The 23,174-nt window shown below is 43.6% G+C and overlaps 1 protein-coding gene across 1 annotated transcript in view; it reads left to right on the forward strand.

Moving 5' to 3' along the window:
• Positions 1 to 6,787: 6,787 nt before the first annotated feature.
• The window catches only part of LOC144124931 (sorting nexin-13-like), a 53,133-nt gene continuing 36,746 nt past the window's right edge, over positions 6,788 to 23,174 (forward strand). Inside the window, exons 1-9 of the mRNA XM_077657890.1 lie at positions 6,788 to 6,920; positions 7,978 to 8,090; positions 10,663 to 10,768; positions 11,347 to 11,436; positions 11,585 to 11,706; positions 12,774 to 12,889; positions 15,652 to 15,762; positions 21,441 to 21,529; positions 22,906 to 22,989. Coding sequence (XP_077514016.1) covers positions 7,978 to 8,090; positions 10,663 to 10,768; positions 11,347 to 11,436; positions 11,585 to 11,706; positions 12,774 to 12,889; positions 15,652 to 15,762; positions 21,441 to 21,529; positions 22,906 to 22,989 — 831 coding nt within the window. The 5' untranslated portion in view covers positions 6,788 to 6,920. The remainder of the gene's footprint in view (positions 6,921 to 7,977; positions 8,091 to 10,662; positions 10,769 to 11,346; positions 11,437 to 11,584; positions 11,707 to 12,773; positions 12,890 to 15,651; positions 15,763 to 21,440; positions 21,530 to 22,905; positions 22,990 to 23,174) is intronic.

A 23,174-nucleotide genomic window follows, 5' to 3' on the forward strand; every position in this document is an offset into this window, starting at 1 on the left:
GCCCATCTCATCTAAAGACTCAGTAAGTGCAACCGGTGTCTGAACTAGGGAAATTGCGTTCATGGCGGTCGGCATTAGTTTCTTGGACTTTAGATGATTATTACCAGATTTAGAAAGAAATTCGCAGTGTTGAGTATATACGGTGTGCTTTAACGTAGCCACAATTAACTTATAATCGATCCGGTATTTGGGGCACTGATTGTGTCGAAGTGTCTTCCAGGCAGCCTTTCGACGCCTATAATCTCTAGTGCACTCTGCGTTCTACCAAGGACATGACAATGTTCCCTTATTTGCCTGGACCAAAAACTCAGATTTTTTTTTCGAGCTCCGTCCGAAATTGAACAAATGCGGATGGCATTGTCCCCACTGTGAATTAGATAATGCTTGAAGATCTGATTTGAGAATATTTTTAGATATGTTGTAATTTATGAAGGTGTGCCAGTGACTGGTAGGAGTGATCAACTGGCACAAAACCTGGAACCTGTTCGGAAGGTGATCACTTTCGGAGGCACAGTCAACTGGCGCCCAAGAGGAAACAGTTATTCGAGGGGAGGAAAATGACATGTCTAACTGTGAGCGAGACTGGCCTCGGACAAATGTAGGCAGACCTGAATTTAGACAGATGAGGTTATTTTCACAAGCCGAGTCCCGCAAGCGTGTACCGCAGCGATCTGTTCTAAACCCCCACGATACATGGTGCGAGTTGAAGTCCCCTGCAATTAAAACTTCTGTCCTGCAACTAGATAAAAACTAGTCTAGAGGCCGGATGTCATGCACGCCTGTGGGAAAATATGCATTACCTATAGAGTGAGTGGTTGGTATCCAGGGAGATTCAGATCAACAGCCTGGATTTCGCACTGACTGTCCATATGCTCAAATCATCCATTTGCCCTGTGGCAAAAGTTTGAGGATACGAACGATAGCAGGCCACCTTGACGGCCGGTCTAGGGTGAACGAGCGATAAGTTTTTAGATTGTACCTGGAATCTTTAATGAGCCACGTTTCCTGTAGAGCAATTAAGTCTGGAGTTAGTTTATTGGTCAAACAAACTATATCTGTTGAAGCGGAAAGAATTGACCGGCAGTTCCAATGCAACACCTTCAGCGACCGGTTTTTGCCGAAAGTGCTGCAGCGGCGGTCACCTGTTCCAAAATACTGCCGTTGGGTGTAGAATTAGGATGGTTCTTTTTCGTCTTCGTCAGAGGGCAAGACGGACCAGCAACACTTAACGGAGACCCACTGCGCTTTTGAACTCACATCTCAGCCTCCATGTCAACGCACTCTACAGGTGATACTTCTACACTGTGATATCCGATTGGATATCCGGTTGCAGGAATAGACAAAGGCTCTGATTGAGTTTGACAGTGGATTGGTAGCCACGGGCACAGAAGTTTGGAGAGGTGCAACCAAAGCTGAAGACATTGTACCACAAAGAGGAGCTGTGGAGGTTTGCAAAGAATTGGACTGGACATCTGAGACGTCATTACCTGCAAAATGCATGCGCATAGATTCTCTACTACGCGATCCATGGCGCTCGCCATTGCTTTTTCCACCACCGCAGATATCGCTTGCGACAAAGTGGAATCCACAACAGTTGCATGCCGTGCTGCCACGCTTGAATAGCCAGATGCCCTATCCTTTATAGCTGCAAAGGGGAGAGACAGGCCGACCAGGGGGAGTTCCCCTGTCCTGGAGAGGTTGTGGACATTAGCCCACGTTCCCGCATTCAGTCACCTTGGAAAACAGGAAAAGAACGCAGGAAACCAAGTAGAAATTCGAGAGCCAGCGCAGAAACGCCTGGTACTTAGCCGCAACCCAACAGAGAGCCTTCATACCACTCCTGGAGCAGTGGTGCAGCGGTTAAGCAATGCGCCACTGCCCTGCCATGGCAGGTGCTGTTACCGCGGTGGGCCTTGTGAGATCGAGGATTCTCTTCTCTAGCTACGTCTCGCGACCAATCAGTAATTTAGCTGCCACCTGCCACAGTTGGCAGTTTTCCCACAATCCGATGGGCAGGTTCCGGTGGCGTCAAAAGATCACATGACCAAGGTGGCCCACATGCCCCTAGCTTGCTTCTCTAGAGATTTTTCGTGGATTTTTCGCCCATGTCCAACAGCGTCCACGCCGACAACGGCGTAGCTTTTCTACGACATGGGGCCCTTAACACTATCGCGTTAAAACGGTTAGATAACGAACCCGTGTTCGTGATATCCTAGCAGAAATTAAGATGAGGAAATGGGCTTAAGCAGGGTACGTGATGCACAAAGCAGGTCTGTTGAGGCAACAGAAAAGAGTTCCAAGTGAACATGGTAAAAGAATGCAGCGCGAAAAAAACAAGGACGAACAGAAGTGGACAGGACAGGGCGCAGGGCACAGCGCCCTCTCCTGTCCACTTCTGTTCGTCCTTGTTTTTTTCGCGCTGCATTCTTTTACCATGTTCACTGACCAACAAGCCCAAACAGCCGCTTTAGTTCCAAGTGAAGCTAAGCGCAGCCGGGGGTGGAATATAGTCCGGGGAGCATAGGAGACTTAAGAAATTAGCTTGAAAACAGTAGAAACGAGAGGTTAGTTAGCGATCAATGGGGGTGGCATTTGTCCTGCAGTGTACGTACGTTATTATTGGGCTCATGACGGCGGTGCCGGTATATAGTAGCGGTGATGTTGACAGAACCGATGCGCTTGGCCTCTAAAACTTACCAGGGATCTGCACGTCGCTAGGTTGTTCGGCGGATTTGCAAGCAACAGCGCTCGGACAGTGCAACTGAATGCCTTGAGGTTTTCGCAGCGCACATAGTGTGCATGTTTATGTTTGTATATGCTCCCCAAGATAACCTTCCAGTGCTTTTCTGTGAAAACAAATTTCTCCTTACGAAAAAGGGACGAAAAGGTTGTTTATAAGCTGTCTTACCTGAAGCCAGACTTGGATAAAAAGAAGTGACTTTTAACATTTTTGTGGACTGCCACAACGGGGAAAATATCTCTGACGCTCCCGTTGAAAAGATTGGGCCTTGAAGTCATACTCAGGGGAAAGCTCACTAGGGCTTACAGTAAGAAAAAGCAAAACTGTAAAAGAGTAACGTTCAAGGAACATTGCCTTCTTGGTGCTTGCCAGCACAAAGGGATATGACGGAAAGAAAACCTAAGACGCGAAAAATAGTAATGAAGCCAAGTCGGGGCGAAGAAAAACTCTTCATCTAACGCAGTTGCAATCCTCATTGGCAATGCTGTCGGAATCGGTAAAGAGAGGGATGGTGAGGAGAGATCCCATGAATTTATTAGCATCCAAAGCGAATGATTTGGAATAAATCACCTCTCACCGCAGCACTGTGCAGCAGGGAAAAGCTAGAAACTATCCTTTCGGTCGACTATTGTCCGGGCCTCTGAAAGGCAGACAATTGGTCTAGAAAAAAGAAAAAAAAACATTATTCACTTTAAAACTTTCCTTTAAAAGAAACAGTGCATGTTTCTGAGCATCATGCAAGCGATAAGGTCGCTGATTTAAACTCGTCTCCGACACTGATCGATGCGGTTGGCCGCATCTTAGCGGTGTGAATTGCGGGGTGCTTGACCACGGGGTCTGGCACCGTCTCCGAAGCAAAAATATATATTCTTTAGTGCAAATACGACATTTTTAGACCTTTCTATCGAAACTTTCGGCCACACGGCTGCGAAAACAAACGGATTCAGAAAATAAAATGGGAGATTTAACAGCAGAATGAGGTGAGAATTTCAAGGTGATTGAGTGGGGAAAATTTTTTGTTTTGTTATATTTCATTGGTACGAAACGGAGCTCACAAAATCCGGGTAAAGTTGAGCTGAAAAAAGCTTAAAGTTGCGCCATCTTCAATCAAAATGCCAACATGTGGGTGTCAGACACATAAGAGGAGAATACATGCGTACCATTCTGCCTTCTGGCTACATTTATTCTACTTATGGTATCACTGTATTTTTGCACTGCGCTGTGCTGGGCTGTGCTGTGACGTGACGCGATGCGATGCTGTCACGCCAGGTTACGTCACGTCACGTAAGGTGATGTGATGAGATATGTAATGTGATATGCGATGTGATATGTGATTTGATATGTGATGTGATATGTGATGCGATATGTGTTGTGTTATCATATGTGATGCGATATATGGGATATGTTATATATGTGATATCATGGCATGTCATGTACGTGATGTGGTGTGGCGAGGCGGACGTGATGTCCTATGCATGTGGGATGCTGTGTTTTACGATGTCCCCAGCTGTGTTGTTATCAATCTGTCGTCATGCATATAATACGTTGATTGATCATGTCTCATGTAATACATTGTACTCATTTTAGTCTGCTGTGCTGTGTTGTGCTGCTTAGTGCACAACAGAGCTTTGTGTTACATACAAAGTGGGATACGGCGCTACACAGACCGTTTTTCAATCACGTCTAGCTTCATTGACGTCCCGGGACCAGTCTTTTAGCATAACGGTACGCAGACATCGCTGATCTCTGAAGACACACAGGAGGACTCCACGCTGGTACACGAACGACGCGCAATAACTGGTGTAAGTCTGTGGGGACTAGAAAGGAAAGCAGGGCAGCCTATCAGAATGCTTTGTGTATGAAAGCTTCCGCATTTTGACGCATGAGCGATAGCTTTTGCCAGGCTAATGAGGTGTCATACCTCTCTAAATGTCGTCACTGGCGTTTCCCTTGTTTTTTTTTCCCAAACCACATGACATGCTCCTGTACGTTTGGATACCATAAGCAACTCAGTTTACCCTTTGGCTCAGGGCCGTAGGAGCGGAAGTAAAGGGTTGAACTTGTGTCACGGTTGCTTCTGCCTTTTGTTCGCCTGCTTAAAGAACAATAATCATGTGCTGCTGTGGGATTTTATTCACGACTGACACATCTAGAGGTCTGCTGGCCCCCACAGTATTTAAACTCTATCGCGCGGTTTTCGTGAAACCGTCAGGCAATCTGATTTTGTTCCGCTCACAAGCAGAGGCGTCGTTATAGGCCTCGTATTAGTTTCGGTTCATAATGGCATGCTTAAGTGACAGCGCAAGTATAATTGCAAACCGCTGAGTGCATAGACTGTCTTTGTTTGAAGAGATCAAAACTGGTTCTAAAATTCGAAATTGTATCAGGATGGCCATTTATACGCACAAAACTGGATAATAATATAAGGAGAGAGGGGGAAAACGGGTCAGAAGAAATACGAATACAAAATAAAATAATTAATATATGACGATGCAAAGTTAGCAATGCAACGATAAACGCTACAGTAGTTTATGCGGACATCGAGAACTAAAACAAAGGAAACATACAAGTCAAGAACTAGAACAAACGAAGAAACAGGTGTGAATGTGAATAAAAAAAATATGCACAAAGTGGCAGGAGAATGCATATATAGCAGCAAAGCTCGGGAGGCACACAAGGAAGGAAAACAGTATTGTGTAAAGTAGATTTTGCCCTTATGCATGAAAAAAACCTGCCACTCTTGTGCAGCATCGATAATTCTGCTCTCCTTGATAACTAGTTTTTTCCGTCCTGACGCCTACCATTTTGATGGTTGGTAGTAAAGCCCAGCCTTTCCAAAAAAAAAAATATATAGATCGAAAGACCTGAAAGCACGTGCCAGTCTTTCCGTTGGTGCTGTAGGCAGAATTTGTCAGTCCTGCTGTGCATCAAACCCGACTCTAGTCGCATTTTATTGTCTCCACCCCCACTCCCCTTCCTCCACCATCACTATGCAGAAACTCCACAAACCGGCTCTTTGTGTTTGTTGTAGCGCACGGCTCAAGAGGTCAGCTTATTTGCAGTATTTCACCACAGAAAGTACCATCGATTCGGCCTTTAAACCAATTGCAGCCAGTTTTTGTTTATATTTCAGGGGCAAAAATTTACACCATTCATATTACATCAAGAAAAAAAAATTGTTCCGGTTCTTTTTTTTTTTTGCAAGTTGTTTTCACTGCAGCATTGTGAGGCTAAACAGGTGAACACCCTTGCCAGACCAGAGAGTGCACAGGGAATAAGTGTTCTTGCTCCGTATCTTCAAGATCTATGAAATTACAGAACATCAAACCCGACTCTAGTCGCATTTTATTGTCTTCTGACATGAATAGCTCGTACATTTCTGTAATTTTTATAGACACGCTTTACTCGAGTTCATATGCCGGCAAAGTAATTATAGTAACGCTTCATCGGTTTGAAAGCTTTGCTTCAATGCAAAACCAAGAATTAGTGTGCGAAAAGATAATAAAAGAGCACCTTGCTTTAAAATCAGCAAAATTTTTATTGCGGGCGGGAAAACTGGGACTGTTATCGTTTCTGTGGAAGCAGTGAATATACAGCCACAACGTATACAAGATAATCCTAGTTGCCTCTGTCGAGTTTTCCTAGCGCAGCGAAAATCTGAAACTCACACAGGAGTCCATTTGACACCGGTAAGCGTATGTAAGTAGCATACATCTCCATTCACTGAGTGAACATACTTTACGGCGTGGGAGAGCACAATTGAAAGGCCAGCACTGTCCTTCGTATTTAAACTTTCCCGCGCAATATGTATGCCGCATCAAGCCTCGTTTTTTATTGCGAGATGAATTCAGACATATCGTGAGAGTCGAAAACCACGGTGTCGAAAACGAACCACGGATTCATTTAACCGAATCAATGGCTACAGATAGATGAGCCAGGTGACCGGATGACCTAGTAAAATCACTCGCGCCGCAGCAGTTTCTCAGGTGCCCGCATGATGGCGGCACGAGCGTCAAGGGCGCCACTTAACGGGGAATTTGCGCACTCGTCAACCCAACATGGCTGACCTTGTGCGGTGGTGCGTTCCGTATCGGCCGTCAACTATGACGTTTTTCCTGTAGGTTAACCGGGAAGAAAACATTCTCATGAGTTTCGGAACGTAGATTGAGCGACGTTGAATGTAAGTGGACACACATACTTTGTGCTGATGTTGCGAACTGCATGAAATTCCGTGTTTAGCGCAGTCGTGCCCGGCCTCCGCTTGTAACGGTTTACGACGTAGCTTTTTACTGCCTCGCTGCAGATTATGTGTCTCACTTTGTGCCAAATTTTGTCTGAATTTTGAAGTAGGTGGCTTAGTTTCTAGTGTTTTCTTTATCTGCGCCCTTAACGCTTCTATTTGCTTGAATACTCCGTTGAAATCATCCAGCACTGTAGTACGTATTCGACGTACAGCGCCTTCGTTTTGCTTCTGATTACAAGCATATTGCATTGCATTCTGTTGTCAGCAGTCGCTGTGATCGTAGCATTCTTTTAGTTGGCACGCGTTAACGAAAGCAAGAAAGCGTGCGGAGCGGCTGTCACACTGAGTCATGTGTGTTAGCAGTGCGCGCATTTGTTTCTATTTCCCGCCCCCTTGCGTGCTTTACTGTTTGCGTAGCGCCTAATTGCAGGAATGCGTGAAAACCTTTCAGCGATAACATTGAATTGTATCTTTCGTTGGCTGCCTTCTCTACGCGTGTGCTTATCTGCCGTATGATGCTCCTGCCCGAAGACGTAATGCTCCGTATGTATGGGGGTCGTCAGACCTTGTGCAATACACATATCTCCGCGCGGCGTTGGTGCGTCACACTCATGGTCTCTTAATGAACTTCGCATGTAAAGGGCACCTGTCATCGTTAAGTGCTGCCTTTTGTTGACGTGCCGTGTTTTTCCTTCCTGGTCAGCAATAAGACTCGCTGCGGTGAACCTCATTGATTACAGAGAGTGTGTGGTTCGTCTTATGTGCATTTCTTTTTCGGCGTCACTCAAGTTTTTCGCTGTTGTTTGAAAGAAACATTACAGATTCTCTCATAGCATTTCTCTTTCATGCTAGCTGCAGTCGAACAGTTTGATCATATTGACATCGAGTCCAGCTTTGACATGCTTTCAGGCTGTACTTTATGAGCTTTCTAGTAAATAGGGCGAGCTTATGAAAAGACATCTATCTACAATGCGGAATGTGCTTGTTTTTTCAGATGTCGCTGGGAGCCTTAGCCTGGGTTGGGTTGGCTTTAGTTCTTTTCTGGTCATCATTTGGCTTCTGGGCCTGCCTTTTACTCCCACTCTGCATTTTTGTTACAATTTTAGGGTGAGTAGCTAGTTCGATTTGCTGTAATTGAATGCTTAAGGAAATGCCTGGTTCGATTTGCTGTACTTGAATGCTTAAGGAAATGCCTGTACTTTTGAGGTTGTGCCACTGTTGAAGAACCAACCTTATGCTCCATGCTCAGCCATTGCAAACAACCTTCTTGTTGTCTGTTCTCATCTTAAGTTATAAATAATGTAACTATAAAATGAAAAGAACTCCCATGAGGGGAGCAAATAAAGTATCCCCTGTGGCAAGCATGTGGGATATAGGAAAAGTATTGGTGCTGTGTGAAAATAAATTATCAACAATTCTTTCAATGACCGTTATATTTGGCAAGTAACTTAACTGTGCAGACGAATTACTTACCTGCCCATAAAACTGCCTTTGCAAAATTGTGCAAAATATGGTAGGGTTGTTGTTTGGTTTCGTATGTGTGCTGTTCTGAATAAATTTTTATTGCCAACAATGAGGCGTTTTGTGGCGGTATAAGTATGTTGCTATTGACCTGTATTTTTATGGCTGTCAGATTTGATCAGACAACTTTTAAGTCATGCCTGGAGAAGTTCCACATAGTCTCTATAAGGCAATCTGGCCATAGGACGCCAGCATAGCTAATCTGCACTTGTACTGTGACATGCTTTGCTTCTGTAAGGTTTTTTGAGAGAGTATTTAAAATGTTTCCTGTGCTTCAAGTCGTGGAAGCTTGTTTTAGTGAATTTGTTTTTAACTTGAGTACGCACTTTCCTATTTGTCAGACGTAGCCGTTGCGATGGCTCAGTGGTTATGGCGCTCGGCTGTTGACCCCGAAAACGTGGGTTCAATCCCGGCCATGCCTGTCGAATTTCAGTGGAGGCGAAATTCTAGAGGCCCGTGTACTCTTCTATGTCAGTGCACATTAAAGAACCCCAGGTGGTCGAAATTTCCAGAGCACTTCACTACGGCGTCCCGCATAGCTAGAGTCGCTTTGGGATGTTAAACCGCTATAAACCATCCTATTTGTCAAACGAAAAAAATACAAAAAAGGTCGGCAGGGCTGGAAACAGACATTACCTAGTCTGAAAGAATTCATCCACTTGAGAAACCATCAAAACATTTTGTCTCGCAGATGCTTTTCAGGTCTTTTACCCACTTATAGTGTTCGCTGTTGATTGCCTGCGACCTCTAATGCTCTTTCCTTTTCCACTGAAATCCTGACTGCATTTGCAGTTTTCTTGCATCCTTCTTTTTTCTAGTAGCTACAGCAGACTTATTATTCATAGAAACAATTAAGGCAAGGTCTTTAGCACTGAAAATATGCCTTGCTACCAGAGGTGTATATGAGTACTCATCTAGAGGCATGTATATGTAGTTCAAGTTAGCTGATAAGCTGATGCATCCACATTTCAAGGCAACACAGCCCTTAGTTAGAGTTACTAGTGTAGTCTTTTTTTTATCATTTCAAAACAAAGTCAAGAAGCAAGTTTTCTGTGTTTAGCTATTTTGACGACTTCATTGGCTGATAAAAAGTCATACTGATATGCCTAAAGTACACATTAGTGTAAACTGAGCCTCCCCTGCAATGAAATACATTTTGTGCACTTCCTTAAGGCACACTGCACTACGTACTGTTTCTTAAAATATATTGCCACTTTGCAATAATGTCCCATGATATATGTGGATAAATGTGCATACTACTGTTTTCCTTGTAGATGGGTTAAAATAGCTTCAAAATTTTTTTCTCACCTTACATTTTTCATGAAGGTAAACGTGTCCAGTATGGATGCCATCAGTACTAGCTGTGTCAATCTGAAATGAACCATAATACATGCCACTTGTTTTCTCTGCCCTGGAACAGAAAGTATTTTAATTCAACTCACGGCTTCTGTACTGCTGGGTCACTGAAGAGGAGGCAGCTTTGGCTTTACACAGTATTCTGTTCTTGTTTTCAGCGTGGTGTTATGACTAGTATGGCTGGTTGCACTAGAATTTGATCTGTGGTTGCATTTTTGCTATTACGCTATTGAGCAAAACAATTAATGCAGCTTTGTATAGCATCTACATTCAGAAAGTTCATGAAACTGGCTATGTTGTTAATTATATTTTTTGCAGTTTCCATTTTGATGACATTTAAGCTTCCGTGTTCGTGCTGTTCGCTAGATTCAAACATACACGGAAAAGCAGGTGTTATTTTCTTTGTTTTTCCATATACCATTTGTCAGAAATGGTATTTTAATGTGCATCATGCGTAAAAGTGCCAAAAAGCATACTGCATTGAAGTAGCACCACACCTTTACGTAAGGGAGTAAAAGTATCTGGAATGTCAGTGTCGTTAGTGCTTGGTAACCTCCCTTTTTTTTTTGGAATATGACTCCGTGCATTGTTAAATTTTCACATTAAACTTGCAAACATCATGCTATTACAATGCAGAATTCCTCATTTCTTGTAGCATTGTTGCTGTTTGTGGCAGTCTTTGGAGTTATTTGCAGCTGGCATGACCAGCTATTCTTTGAAAGCCTTTCGTTCTTTTATGACCACGACCTTACTCAGGCTTAGAGCTTATATTGCCTCCTTATTGCCTGTCTTCTATATTAAGCATCGTATTTATGGGCTACCTGATGGAGTATCAGCAACAGCTGGAGCCATCGTATGGCCCTATACCTCACATTCCTGAAAACCACTGCATCAAGGGATTGCCACAAGTGAGTGCCTTATTTGCTGTTTCGCTAATATGCAATAGTGCTCTAAAAAATGGCATGGCATGATATCAAGCTGCTCCATTTCTGACTAGTGTGCTACGTGTACAGAGGTAGACATGCAGGACATGCAGAAGTAGATGGGCATGGCAGCCAGTACGGCAACCCTAACTTCGCAAGAGACTTCTTCTCTGCACAGCTTTTCCACTGACAAGCTGCTGAACAAAGATGGAAAGCCTTGACGGCAAAGTGTAAAGTTTCCAACGTGAAAGCCGGCAGGTCTCGGGCTTGTCAGTGCCACGCCATTGTGCATTGTTTCTGTAACATGGACATTTGTTTCTGTCACCTGACAATTTTCTTTTCCTTTTTCTTTCTCTCTGTTCGTCATTGCCATCTACTATGCCGCACATAGCATGCCAGTAATACATAGACGCTCTTTTCAGTCATGGTCGTCAGATATTCTAATGAGCGGTCAAATATCTAGTTTGTTCGATTTTTCATTTGTACTTGTTTCTTCTTTGTTGCGACTTAAAACAAGAGCTGCTCAAAATAGATGCTTATATTTTGCTGCCTTTCTCGCTCAGATTACTAGTGCTGTTCTAAAGCCATCTAAGAAGACTCGCTACATAAGGTACTTGACCGGGCACCCAGCTATAGATGATCCATTGTCAGAGGTACGTTTCCTTTCTACGATCCTGATGTTTTTGTTTTGTTCGCTTTGTGTAGTACAGCCCCTCTTAGTGTGATTGGTTTTCACACTGAGTGGATGCTGTCATATTGCTTCCTGTGTACATTTTTCATCTATGACTTCTTCTTTCCTAGGTTTTGAACTACATTCTACGTGACTACGTGTACAACTGGTACCTTGACCTCTCGAATGATGAGGCTTTCACAGACCACATCCGAGACCTTGTTCACCAAGTGATCGTTAATCTTTCATTGAGGTAAGCATGTGTGCATAAAGTACAACGCTTTGCATTTTTATTGGTGCATTGCATTTTCTGAGCCCTGCAATCCTGTGCTGCCTAATCGGTGTTCAAATATGTACCTCCACGTTTTAAGCCAGTATGTGAGAAGTTAGATTTTTCTCAGAGCCATTCTTAAATCCGTATTTTCTCATGTGCTGTGTTTTAGTGAGGTAAGCTAACAGGAGGTGGCATTCACTAAAGAAGTCTGTCACTGGTTCAGGAAACAAGTGTCTCTACTTGCACAAATTAAAGTGTGACAGGCAGTGCAATTGTGTGGTTGCTTCATAGCTTTCTGTTTCTCATATGGTGAGTTCTCTCCTTTCCTCAGTGTGTGATATGAACAAACGTCTATTCATTTTGATGTGCCAGCTGTTGTGGTTTGGTGTCTGTGGCATTCTGCTACAGGGAACAAAGTCACAGATTCCAACTCAACCATGACAGCTGCATTTCAGTGGAGGCGAAATCCAAAAGCGCTTGTGTACTGAAATTTAGGCATATGTTTTAGCTTTGTGTTTTAAATCTTCATTGTGTTAGTGGCAAATGTATGGCACTGCTGGTATGGTAAGTTTAACCTTTGTTCACTGCAATAATGACTGTGCTTGTGCATGATCATGTTTTATTTGCTTGTGCTGTACTGAACTCTCCTCTTTAACATAATCATGGGGCATTAGACTACCATTGCATTTTATGCAGGTTTTCACTCGAAAAATAGAACACATTTTCATAATCGTTGTGTTGCTCTGCTTTTCTGTTTCTCTGTGTTCTCTGTGTTAACTAAATCCTTCTCTCAGTACAGACTTGCAGGTTAGAAAAACCAGGAATCAGCTGAACTGCTGTAAAAACATTGGGTGTGAAATGAAGAATGGAAAATTAAGGAGTGCTGGATGGTAGCTTTTTGATGGTCATTGAACACCTAACATGGATCTTCTGACAGAGCATTATAGGTCATCCATCTGCATTATATTTTAGAGTTGGCCTCTTGTTTTATTTTTTTGTACATGGGATGTAAATCCATGGGACACTTGTATTTCTATTGATTGCAGGGCCAAAGGGGTGGACTGGGTCCAGTACCTCACCATTCAGCTAGTCGACGACTTTGCATCTCACCTGCGCTTGTTTCGCCTAGCGCAGTCAAGGCTCAAGCAAAAGAAAGATGATGGTGAGTGTGCGCATTTGCTTTTGTGATTTAGATGCCACTTGTACTAAAAAACAATCACTGTAAGAGTGCAGTGCAAGTTACCCAGGTCCATCAGCACAGCACATGGCAGCTGGTACTCTTGCTGGGATGACCATACAGCCAGTAGCACAGAAGTCCACAATGTTGACGAAACTAATGGTAGCTATAGTGTGAAGGTTTTTGTTGAAAGTACTATTGGGGACAAAAGCTTCCAGGATGCGAGTTCTAGGAAAAATGTTTATTGCAGCTCCACCTCGCTACCCAGTCGCATGATATTGTGAAGAGATTAAGGAGCATTTAGGCCTTTAATGCCTTCATACGATATCAGGGGACTGGGTAGCGAGGTGGAGCTACAATAAACGTTTTTCCTAGAACTCGCGTCCTGGAAACTTTTCTCCCCAGTAGTACGTAGAACAAGTATTTACACGATTGTAAGTAGACTCAAATGTAAGTCGACCCCCCACTTCACATTTCTGGAAAAAAAAAAGCTTGGAGGTGGTTTACGCTTCGCCTTTAATAATAGAACGCGATAGCACTATCCTGCGGCCTCCGCTTATCGCCAGCCGCTATCGGCTGCCGCGCACGGGAGCACCCGTGGGCACATTCCAAAACTAAAATGTATTAGTCACTGGACTACTCGTCCACACTTGCGCATCATGCTCACTAGCGCTGCCGTCGTGATCACTGCTACTGAGGTCCCACAGCTCGTCGTTCTAATATCGCCGTGCAGCGAAATCCCGCACTTTGCAAACAGCCACATCACGACATCGCATGGAACAGCTGAAAATTTTGCCTCGCTGCAGCTGCCACACCTGATCGCCTATTGCGAACATCGAACCTGCAGCCCGGCGTACAGTTGTTTGTTTCTTCGGTGTAAAGAATGGCAGCCATCTCGAATGTAAACGTGAACGAGCGCCGGTCAGTTACCGGACCCGGAGCACAAATAACGAATGACGAAGCAGTACACTAAAAACTTGTGAGACGCGGCCGGCAGTAGTAAAATGCGTCGGAGCCAAAGAGAAACTACGCATGAGCGCCGTCGGCTCTTCTGTCGGCTACCGACACTCCCTGGCGCCGCTGTGTTTCCAAGTGGGGGTGCCGCCGTGATTGGAACAGCGGTCCTTCCATCAGTGCATGGTTAGTAAACAAAAAAAAATTCTTGGACGACGTCTATTAAGAGTAGAACGTGGATGCGTTATCAGGCCGCTGCCGCTTATCAGCTGACGCAATCTGCGGCCACGTGTGGGAAGTGCGCTGGTGTGGTTTGCTGCTTATCGACAGCCACCATCGGCTGCCTCGTGCAAGGTGGGGATGCCGGTTCTGTGCGTTAACTTAGCAGCTGCTCAAGGCCAGCACGAAGAGCAATGCGAGGGATCCACGTAACAAAAATCCAACCACGTTGTAGCATGCCTGATATCTCGTTTGTCTTGCCTTTATTTATGGTGCGATGCTTTGGTTTCGATTTTAAGTCGACCCCCCCCCCCCAACTTCGGATTTTCATATTTTGAAAAATATGTGAACTTACAATTGTGTAAATACAGTATGTTGCACTGGCATTGCTAGCGCAGAAAGCATGGTACTCATCTACCCTTGCAAGAATCGACATGTAGTCAGATTTATGGGCATTAATTTTGTCCAGTGACGTTACCTCCTTGCTGTACACTGGAAAAAAAAAATGATTTACAGACATCATATGATCTGATGCAGTGAACTGCAAAACAGAATGTGCTTTGTAGTATGATGCCTTTCCATTTTATACTTCTTCCTTGAGCCATATCTTATTGCTTCAAAGTTGTGCCAGTTAATTTCTCTATTACTGTCTGAAACACATTCTTAGAAAGATGTGGGAGGTCCTTCCCAGCTTGCTGCATTGCTTGGTGGGCCTCAGCAACCCCGGATGTGCCAAGCATCACAGACAGACACCCGACCCTTTTTCCCGCATCATTTTAAGAGCATTGGTGCTCCTGCTGGCACTGTGCTGGCACTGTGGGAGTACCATCTTCCCACCTTATACTGCAACACAATTCCATTCAGCACCCTATGGAAATGATCCCTTCATGGCATCGCAGTGGGAGATGAGGCTCGAGAAAGATTTGACCAAAACATGAATGTAGTTTTACTGTTCCACTACATTTCTCAGTACAAATGTCGCATGGCTACCACGGTGGCTCAGTGGTTATGGTGCTCGGCTGCTGACCTGATAGACATGGGTTCGATCCCGGCTGCGGTGGGTGCATTCCGATGGAGGTGAAAGGCTATAGAGGCCCATCTGCTGTGCAATATCAGTGCACGTTAAAGAACCCCAGGTGGTCAAACTTATGCGGAGCCTTCCACTGTGGCATCCCTATAGCCTGAGTCGCCTTGGGATTTCAAACTCCATAAACCAAACCAAACAAGGGTTGCCCGCGGCAAATAGTTCTTATTCAATTTCGGACATTACGTGTTTTGAGGGGTCCCTCTCGCCTCTTGTCAGTACCAGCGAAGAAAGCAACCGTCGCCGCTCGCTGTTGATGCAGCTGGTACTACATGTTGCACCGCTTTCCTTCTTTGTCGCCCTCACTATCAGCACTGTGTCCTTTTCACCCGTCTCTTTCTTCCTTTTCCATGCCTCAGTTCTGATGTTACCAACGGAGCCTTCGGCCACCCAGTCTGGAATTTTAACAGAGTGACAATAGCACTGCTTTTGCAGTAAAAAGATGCATACTGGAAAAAGCTGACCTTTTCTTGTGGCTTCACCTTTTCAGACTTTGGCGGAAAAGGCCAAGATTTGCTTACGTTATTCTTCAGTTTGGAGACCACCATGGAGCGTAGCATGTGCCGTGATCTAGTCTGCATTTCAAAGGAGCGAGAAATGGGTGAGAGGCATTTTCATTAGGCATGTGCGAATGATGGTTTCTTGGTTCAAAGCGAATTCGAATTGAATAGTAATTTTCTTCGAATAATTTCGAAGCGAATATTTCGAGTACTTCTAGTACAGAAAATAAGTTGAATGGCACAATAGGCATTTTAAAAATCATGTATTTTTCGAACACACAAGGACATTACCTGAAAAAAAAAAATAGATTGCACTGAACTTCATCGCACTCTTTGAAGCGTGTCGACGCACTTCAAACAAGGGGCCATCGAAAATTGGAGAGTTGGCCTGCATGTGGAGCAGTCACATTTGTGGGGGGTGTGAGACCTATTATGACACCCCTGAGTTCTGGTCTTAATTGCAATTGCATCATTGCGCAGCTGTTGCTTTTAAGCGCCGTCTCCATGACCACCTGCTAGCGAGTGTGCAGCGTTCTTCATTAGGGGTAGCCAAGTTTCACCACAGCACTCCCCTCTCCCGCCCAGGCCCTTCCAGTCAAATCACAGAGCAAAGATGATGTATGGTTATAAAATGTTTATTTCAGTGTGATGGTATTGCAACATGTACTAAATATTATTGAGCAGTAGTTTTTAGTAGTGTCGTCAGAAAACCTGCATGGCCATATCCCTACACTTTAAACGATGGGACAGGCCCAAAAAAGTAAATGCATGGGGGAAACTTGGCGCCTCCATTAGATGAGCGGGGGGGGGAAGGAGTTATCCCCCCCTCCCCCCCCCCCCCCTCCTGCGCGCAAGCCCATGCCTGCTAAGCGTACGCACTGTGTGCCCACTGCCCCCGTCACCAGTCACAATGTTGGCCCGTGCTAGCTTCCTCTCGTGCTCACATCATCACACTTGATTCACGAATTTCATGTGGAGAAGAGCGGCTGCGGCACCTGCTGTCTAACTCACGGCCGCTATGGCGATGAGATTCCGCGGGGAGCCACTGTGCATGCCCAGATAGCCCTGAGGATGTCACAAGGTGCCAGGCTCTGGCCAGCTGTTCACACCCCTGCCCCGTCGGGACCAATCAGCGCATGCGCACTAGCGCCGTGCAGAAGCGGATCGCACTATGCTAAATCCTTCTGCTGATGCACGCCGTCAAGTGCAGTTACGATGCGTGGGCACCGTGGGTAGCGCGACCGCGAACACTTCTACTATATTCCCTCCCTATATCCCGCTACTCCCTCTGGGGACATTCCCTGTTTCGAACAGCCACCTGAGAAGGTGGTTCGACATATGTCACTGTGCCGTCTCGTGGTTGTCCCTGTGTTGTCTAAGTGTTATATGTATACCCTCCTGATGTGTGATGCCCGGCCATCTTTGGCGGGCAGAATCGATTGGATACCTGGCAATTACAGATGTAGGCGCTATACTTCTGCCTGCTCGCGTCTGTTGCCGCAATCACATGCGCAAACCGGTTCCGACATACGCGCAGGAGTGCAGGCACACAACGCAGAGTCGGGGCTTTGGTTACGCGCATCGCATTGCGACCCCGGAGTTTGAAACAAGAGTTACAGAAACGTTATTCTCTCGGGATGAATACTTCGAAATCTCGCATGCTAAACATTTGGTTCAAATCGAATATCGAATACTTTACTATTGCACCGAATATTCGAAATTATCGAATATTCGGTGCAATAGTAAAGTTATCGAATATTCACACAGGCCTAGCTTTCATCCTTCTACGTGATGCGCATGTGAAATGTTCAGGTTGAGTTTGTTAGCATTGTGTGTATGTCTCCTTACTAAATAAAATCAATTTTTTTTCTTGGTAGAATATTTCACTCAATTTATTTATTTATTTATTTATTTATTTATTTATTTATTTATTTATTTATTACAATACCTTCAGGGCCCCAGTGGGGCGTTACAGAAGGGAGTGGATAAAAAAGTAAAAACAATGCAGCAAAATGAAAACAAAAAGTAAATGGAAAATGTAATGTAATACAGCAAGGAATGAAAAAACGTAAGCTTGAACAAAATACAAATCAGATTATGTAAGAAAACAGCCTAGTCAAACACATAGTTTTCCACTGCATTTTTGAATAAACAGGTGTCAGAAATGTCAGCAACCAAGGTGGGCAGGTGGTTCCAATCGCTCGCCGTCTTGGGTATAAACGAGTTAAAATATGCATTGCTTCGGCAGTATGGAATGCGTACCTTGTGGCGATGGTCCGTGCGAGGTGATATGAACGATGGTTCAAATAGAAGATCCCGTTTTAGCTGATGATTGTGGTAGTAAATCTTGTGAAAAGTTAGTATTCGCGCGAGTTTTCTACGAAGGGAAAGGCTAGGAAGGTTCAAAGTATTTTTCATTTTTGTTACACTAGCAGTGCGGGAAAAATTAGACAAAATAAATCTGGCGCTACGGTTCTGTACTGACTCTAACTGATTAGTAAGAGTTTCAAGTCCCGGGTCCCACACAGAGCACGCATATTCTAATTTCGATCTAACTAAGGTTTTATAGAGTAGCAGTTTTAAAAAAGATGGAGCCATGGAAAAATTACGACGCAAGTAGCCAAGCATGCGGTTAGCATTGTTAACAATATAATCAACATGTGCCTGCCATGAAAGGTTAGCAGTTATATGAACCCCTAAATATTTATATGTGGTAACTTGCTCAAGGAGAGAACCTGAAATATTGTAGGCAATAAGATTTTCGTTAGCAGATCGGTGTGAAATATGCATGACCTTACACTTGTTAGTATTCAGTCTCATGAGCCAAATATTACACCAACTAGATACCTTATTTAGGTCACTTTGAAGTAAGGATGAGTCTGAAGCGGATTTGATTACTCGATAAATAACGCAATCATCTGCGAAAAGCCTAATTGTGGAGTTAATAGAAATTGGTAGATCGTTAATGTATATTAGAAACAGTAGCGGCCCGAGCACGGAACCTTGAGGCACGCCGGAGGTAACAGAGCATGGTGAGGAATCAGCGTTATTTGCAGTGACGAATTGAGTTCTGTTACGCAAAAAACTCTCGATCCATGAAAGAATGTTTGGGTCGATGTTTAGTTTGCCGAGCTTAAAACAAAGTAGTTGGTGATTAACAAGATCGAATGCTTTCTGAAAATCTAAAAATACACAGTCAATGAAAAATCCCTTGTCTAATGCATCAAATAAATCATGGGTGAAGGAAATGAGTTGCGTTTCACAAGAAAATGATTGACGAAAGCCATGCTGATGAGGGAAAAAAAATGAATGATTTTCTAGAAATTTAACCAGATTAGAATAAATGACATGTTCAAACAGTTTACACGGGACACTCGTTAATGATATGGGTCTGTAATTAAGAGCACAATGAGCATCACCAGACTTGAATATTGGTACCACCTTACCCACCTCCCAGTCCCCGGGTAGCTTTCCTGAATTCAAAGATTGCAAAAACAGTGCACACAAGTAAATGGAAGAATAAACACTTGTATTCTTTAAAAATTTATAATTTATGTCGTCGATTCCCGAAGACAAAGAAATTTTGAGATTATTAATTGGACTTTCTATACCAAGATTGTCAAACACAATTGGGTCCATTAATGGATTCTGCACAGGCTGAAAAGAGGGCAGAGAAACAGATGATTGCTGTAAAAAAGTATTTGAGAAGGCGTCGTTTAGCACTTGAGGGCATTCTGATGAAGGAATGGCTGCGCCGCTTCTATCGTTCAGAGCTATTGCTTTATGCTTGGGACCAGAAATGATGTTCCAAAATTTTTTGGCATTATCAATCAACAAATACGGAAGCGTACTCTGGAAGAAAACCTGCTTGGCGTTTCTTAAGGCTTTTCGATACTCAGATGTTATGGCACGATACACATCCCAGTGATCTGGGCAACTGGTGGTTTTCGCTCTACGATAAACTCGTTTTTTTTTTACTTAAAAGGCGTTTTAATGCGGCAGTGAACCACGGGGAACGTTGCTTGCCTGATATGACGCGTAAAGGTGTTTTTGGACGAGAAAATGAACTTTTTGTTTAAAAAGGCACCAGTTCGTTTCCACAGTACGGTTATAAAAGTTTGGCATGCACTCTCCTAAGAAGATTTCGAGTTCAGCGTTAATCGACGGGAAATTTGCCTTTGAATAAACTCTGATATATTTGGGATTGGGTCGCACACGTGTGCTAGTATCTTTAAGGTCAAACTGGATGAAGGAGTGGTCACTGAGGCCTGGTAGAAATGCCAATGAATGAACTAGCTCAGGAAGCGTAGTTAGAACAAGATCAAGAATGTTAGCGCTAGTAGTGGGGATACGGGTTGGCTGGGTAATGAGCTGAGAAAAATTGAAGTCAGTGCACAGATTTATGAACAAAGTGGATTGTACAGAACAAAGTGGATTGTAGCTAGACTGAATAGCCCAATTAAATTTGTGAGATTGTTGGACATTATTATGATATCAGTTGCCTTTCCTCTTCAAAGTGCTTATGAGACATAGCACATGTTATGTGCATCATGGACCCATTACGCAGATCACTCATACACTCATTCAAGTGCATGAACAACAGCTTGCAGCGCATATATGGTTTGGGATGATGACAGCACATGTAAACAATATTATGAAAGTTGGTTTCACATCTTCACCTATGGAATGGCCCAACAAATTCCAAGGAAGTTATGGACATGACAAGGGCTTGATGTTCCCACTTATTAGCAGCTTTATTATATCTTGCAACTGTTGACTCCCATGGGTAGTGTGAGGTTTAAAGCTGCCTATTGCTTCATGGGCTCTTCTGTTACTAGCTTACGTTATTTTTGCTAGTAGATTTCTGTTGGAAGAAATTATTATTAAAATTATCAGTGACTCTTTATTAATCAAATAACAATGGAAGGAAAAGGTGCTGCTATGCCCGGCATCTGCCATTGAAACCAGAAGCACGTGAGCTGCGGCTAGCATGAGAAAAGGGCAAAGAGAGGGGTAGAAAGTGGGAAGCGATAGCAAGGATAGGGGTAGGGGGCCAATGTACACTATATACAAATAAAGATATACAAAAAGCAGAAAGAACACTGTATTGGTATTCTAATAAACTGTTAAAAGTGCATAGTTGACTTACTTTATTTACCGCCACATGCTTAACTGTGCTGCTTGATTTGTAGGTGTCTTGGCACATCTGACCCAGTACATAATAATTAATGAATTGATTCAAAATGCCTTGTGTTTTCTTCACACTTCATTTATTGCTGTTGATCTTTTTTATTATTTTGTGTACCATGATTCAAAGCCACTACGAACGTCTTTTGATGTCCTGAGACAGGTCAGCAGCAAGGCAAAAATGTTACTTCCAGTCCAGCTGACGTCTTTTTATGTTACATACTATCTTGTTTTAATGCATAGAGAACTTTAAATATTTTTCTTATTGAGGTGAGGGCCTGCTTCCTTCAATCTTTTTAATCCTGTCACATGAACATGCGATTCCTTTGCATGATTTTGACATGAAGCACTCTGCTGATGAGTTTTCGTAATTTCAAAGTACTAACTTTTGCATACATTGTTTGAATTGAGAAAAATAAATTGCTTTCATATTTTTGATAGCACTTCAGAGAAGAAATGAAAAGCATATGTATTCTTAGTAGTAGCATTGGCTGCCACAGCAATAAACCCACTGCTTGTTCTTCCTGCTGTTGCATTTGTCAAAAAGCAGTGTGTTTAAATCTAGTCATGTACACTGACATGAACGTTTCAGAGTACCTCCAGCAAGTCGGAGAAGTGCTCCTGTACTTGGTCCTGCCACCAGAAGACTTCCAAAACAAAGTCATGAGGATATTCCTACGGGTGTGTCAATTTTCTGCTTTTCTGGGCAGCTTGTCTGTGTTTTATCAGCAGAAACTGCACACACAAGTTAAAAGTAATCATTCAGGCTTTGGTGTAAGTGTTATTACTGGCATTTTACAAGAAGATACAGCTTGTGGTTAAGCATTCACCGAAAGCAGGAGAAAACTACTCTAAAAACAATTTCACCCCTGTATAGGTGCTTTGCAGTGCAAAAGCATGGGTGCCACCATTTTCGGGCACGTGATGTTTCCGCCATCGCCGGCCTGTGGGCCTTCAGATTTTGATGCCTACTCGCGTGCAGGCACCCTGGTGCAAGGTGGTTTTCCGGCTCTCACTCTGCATAACGAGCTGGCAGGCGCGGCACAAAAACGTTGTGGGAATGACAGAAATGATGGCCGTTCTAGGGGCACCACCCGTTGTGCATTATGTGAAGTACATTCTGTCTACAATAAATACTGTATACAGCCACAGGCATACAGGCACACAAGCATCTAGTGTACACAAACACGCATTTCTCGCTAATTTGTGCTGGGGTCGGCATGAATGGCATTATAAAATCAGAGCATGCGGCTTATGTTTCTTGATGGGTATACACAGTTGCATGCCCTAGGGGTCATAAGAAACACAGTCTGGAGAATTCAGATGTGGACACAAAAATGTCTACTGTAAGAGAAGAAACCTAAGTGCGGTCATCACTTTTGAAGAGTGATTGTCACACACTAAAGGTATTAATTAACCGCACAAGTATTTTCTGCTGTCACACTGGATGTCAAGGCTATGCCACCGGGCCTCTAGACAAGCAAAAGTCACTGGACAAGGCACTCAGAGTGAACACACAGGTGCCACCGATTAACACACAGACCCAACTATTCAGCTGTTCTTTTCCTCACACATGGGAAGCATCAAAACCCTTGACACCTCTTATCTTTAGTGGAGGATTCAGAGAGTCACCAGGTTATTTGAACACATGGTAGAAATAAAAGATTGCCTCCTGTTATTGCTCGATGAAGAGAGCATTGTGACTAAAGCTAAAGGCAATGGGCATAAAATTAAGCACCACAAATTGCATTTTCTGCATCACCATAAAGCACATAGAAATGATGGTTGGGGTAGATATGAAGGCCTTAGGTTGCTGATTGGCTTGTTGGGTTGGTGTACACTGCTTGACATTGCATATCCCCCACTAATTAAAGCAAAAGCTTTGCTGAGGCAACAATGGTATTGTGCAGGTTATCGTCATGTAAGTTCAGTTTTTTTCTGTCCACTCAGTGTACCATGAACTCCTTGAAGCAACCGCTAAAAACAATGTGATGGTCAGCTTTGGGCTCAATGCCTTGCACCAGTGCTAACTATATTTCTTGTCTCCTTTTCCCCAGGAACTTCTTGTGAATACAGTGCTGCTGCCAGTGATAGACCTGGTTTCAGACCCTGACTATGTGAACCAAACCATTGTCTGGATGGTAAGTGGTGCCTGTTCACTGGAACCACTTTTGGCCTCACTTTTTCAGTCATTTCTTCGCAAATGCATTCTAATAAGTGATAATAATAATGCATTTCTGAAGAAAGTCTATGTTGCAGTACACTGCTGTCACAAGTTGATGTTGTTGGCCTTGTACTTAAGGGAGGTACAGGCTTTCATATTAAA

Source organism: Amblyomma americanum, chromosome 3 (genome assembly GCF_052857255.1).
Source record: "Amblyomma americanum isolate KBUSLIRL-KWMA chromosome 3, ASM5285725v1, whole genome shotgun sequence".
Taxonomy (NCBI): domain Eukaryota; kingdom Metazoa; phylum Arthropoda; class Arachnida; order Ixodida; family Ixodidae; genus Amblyomma; species Amblyomma americanum.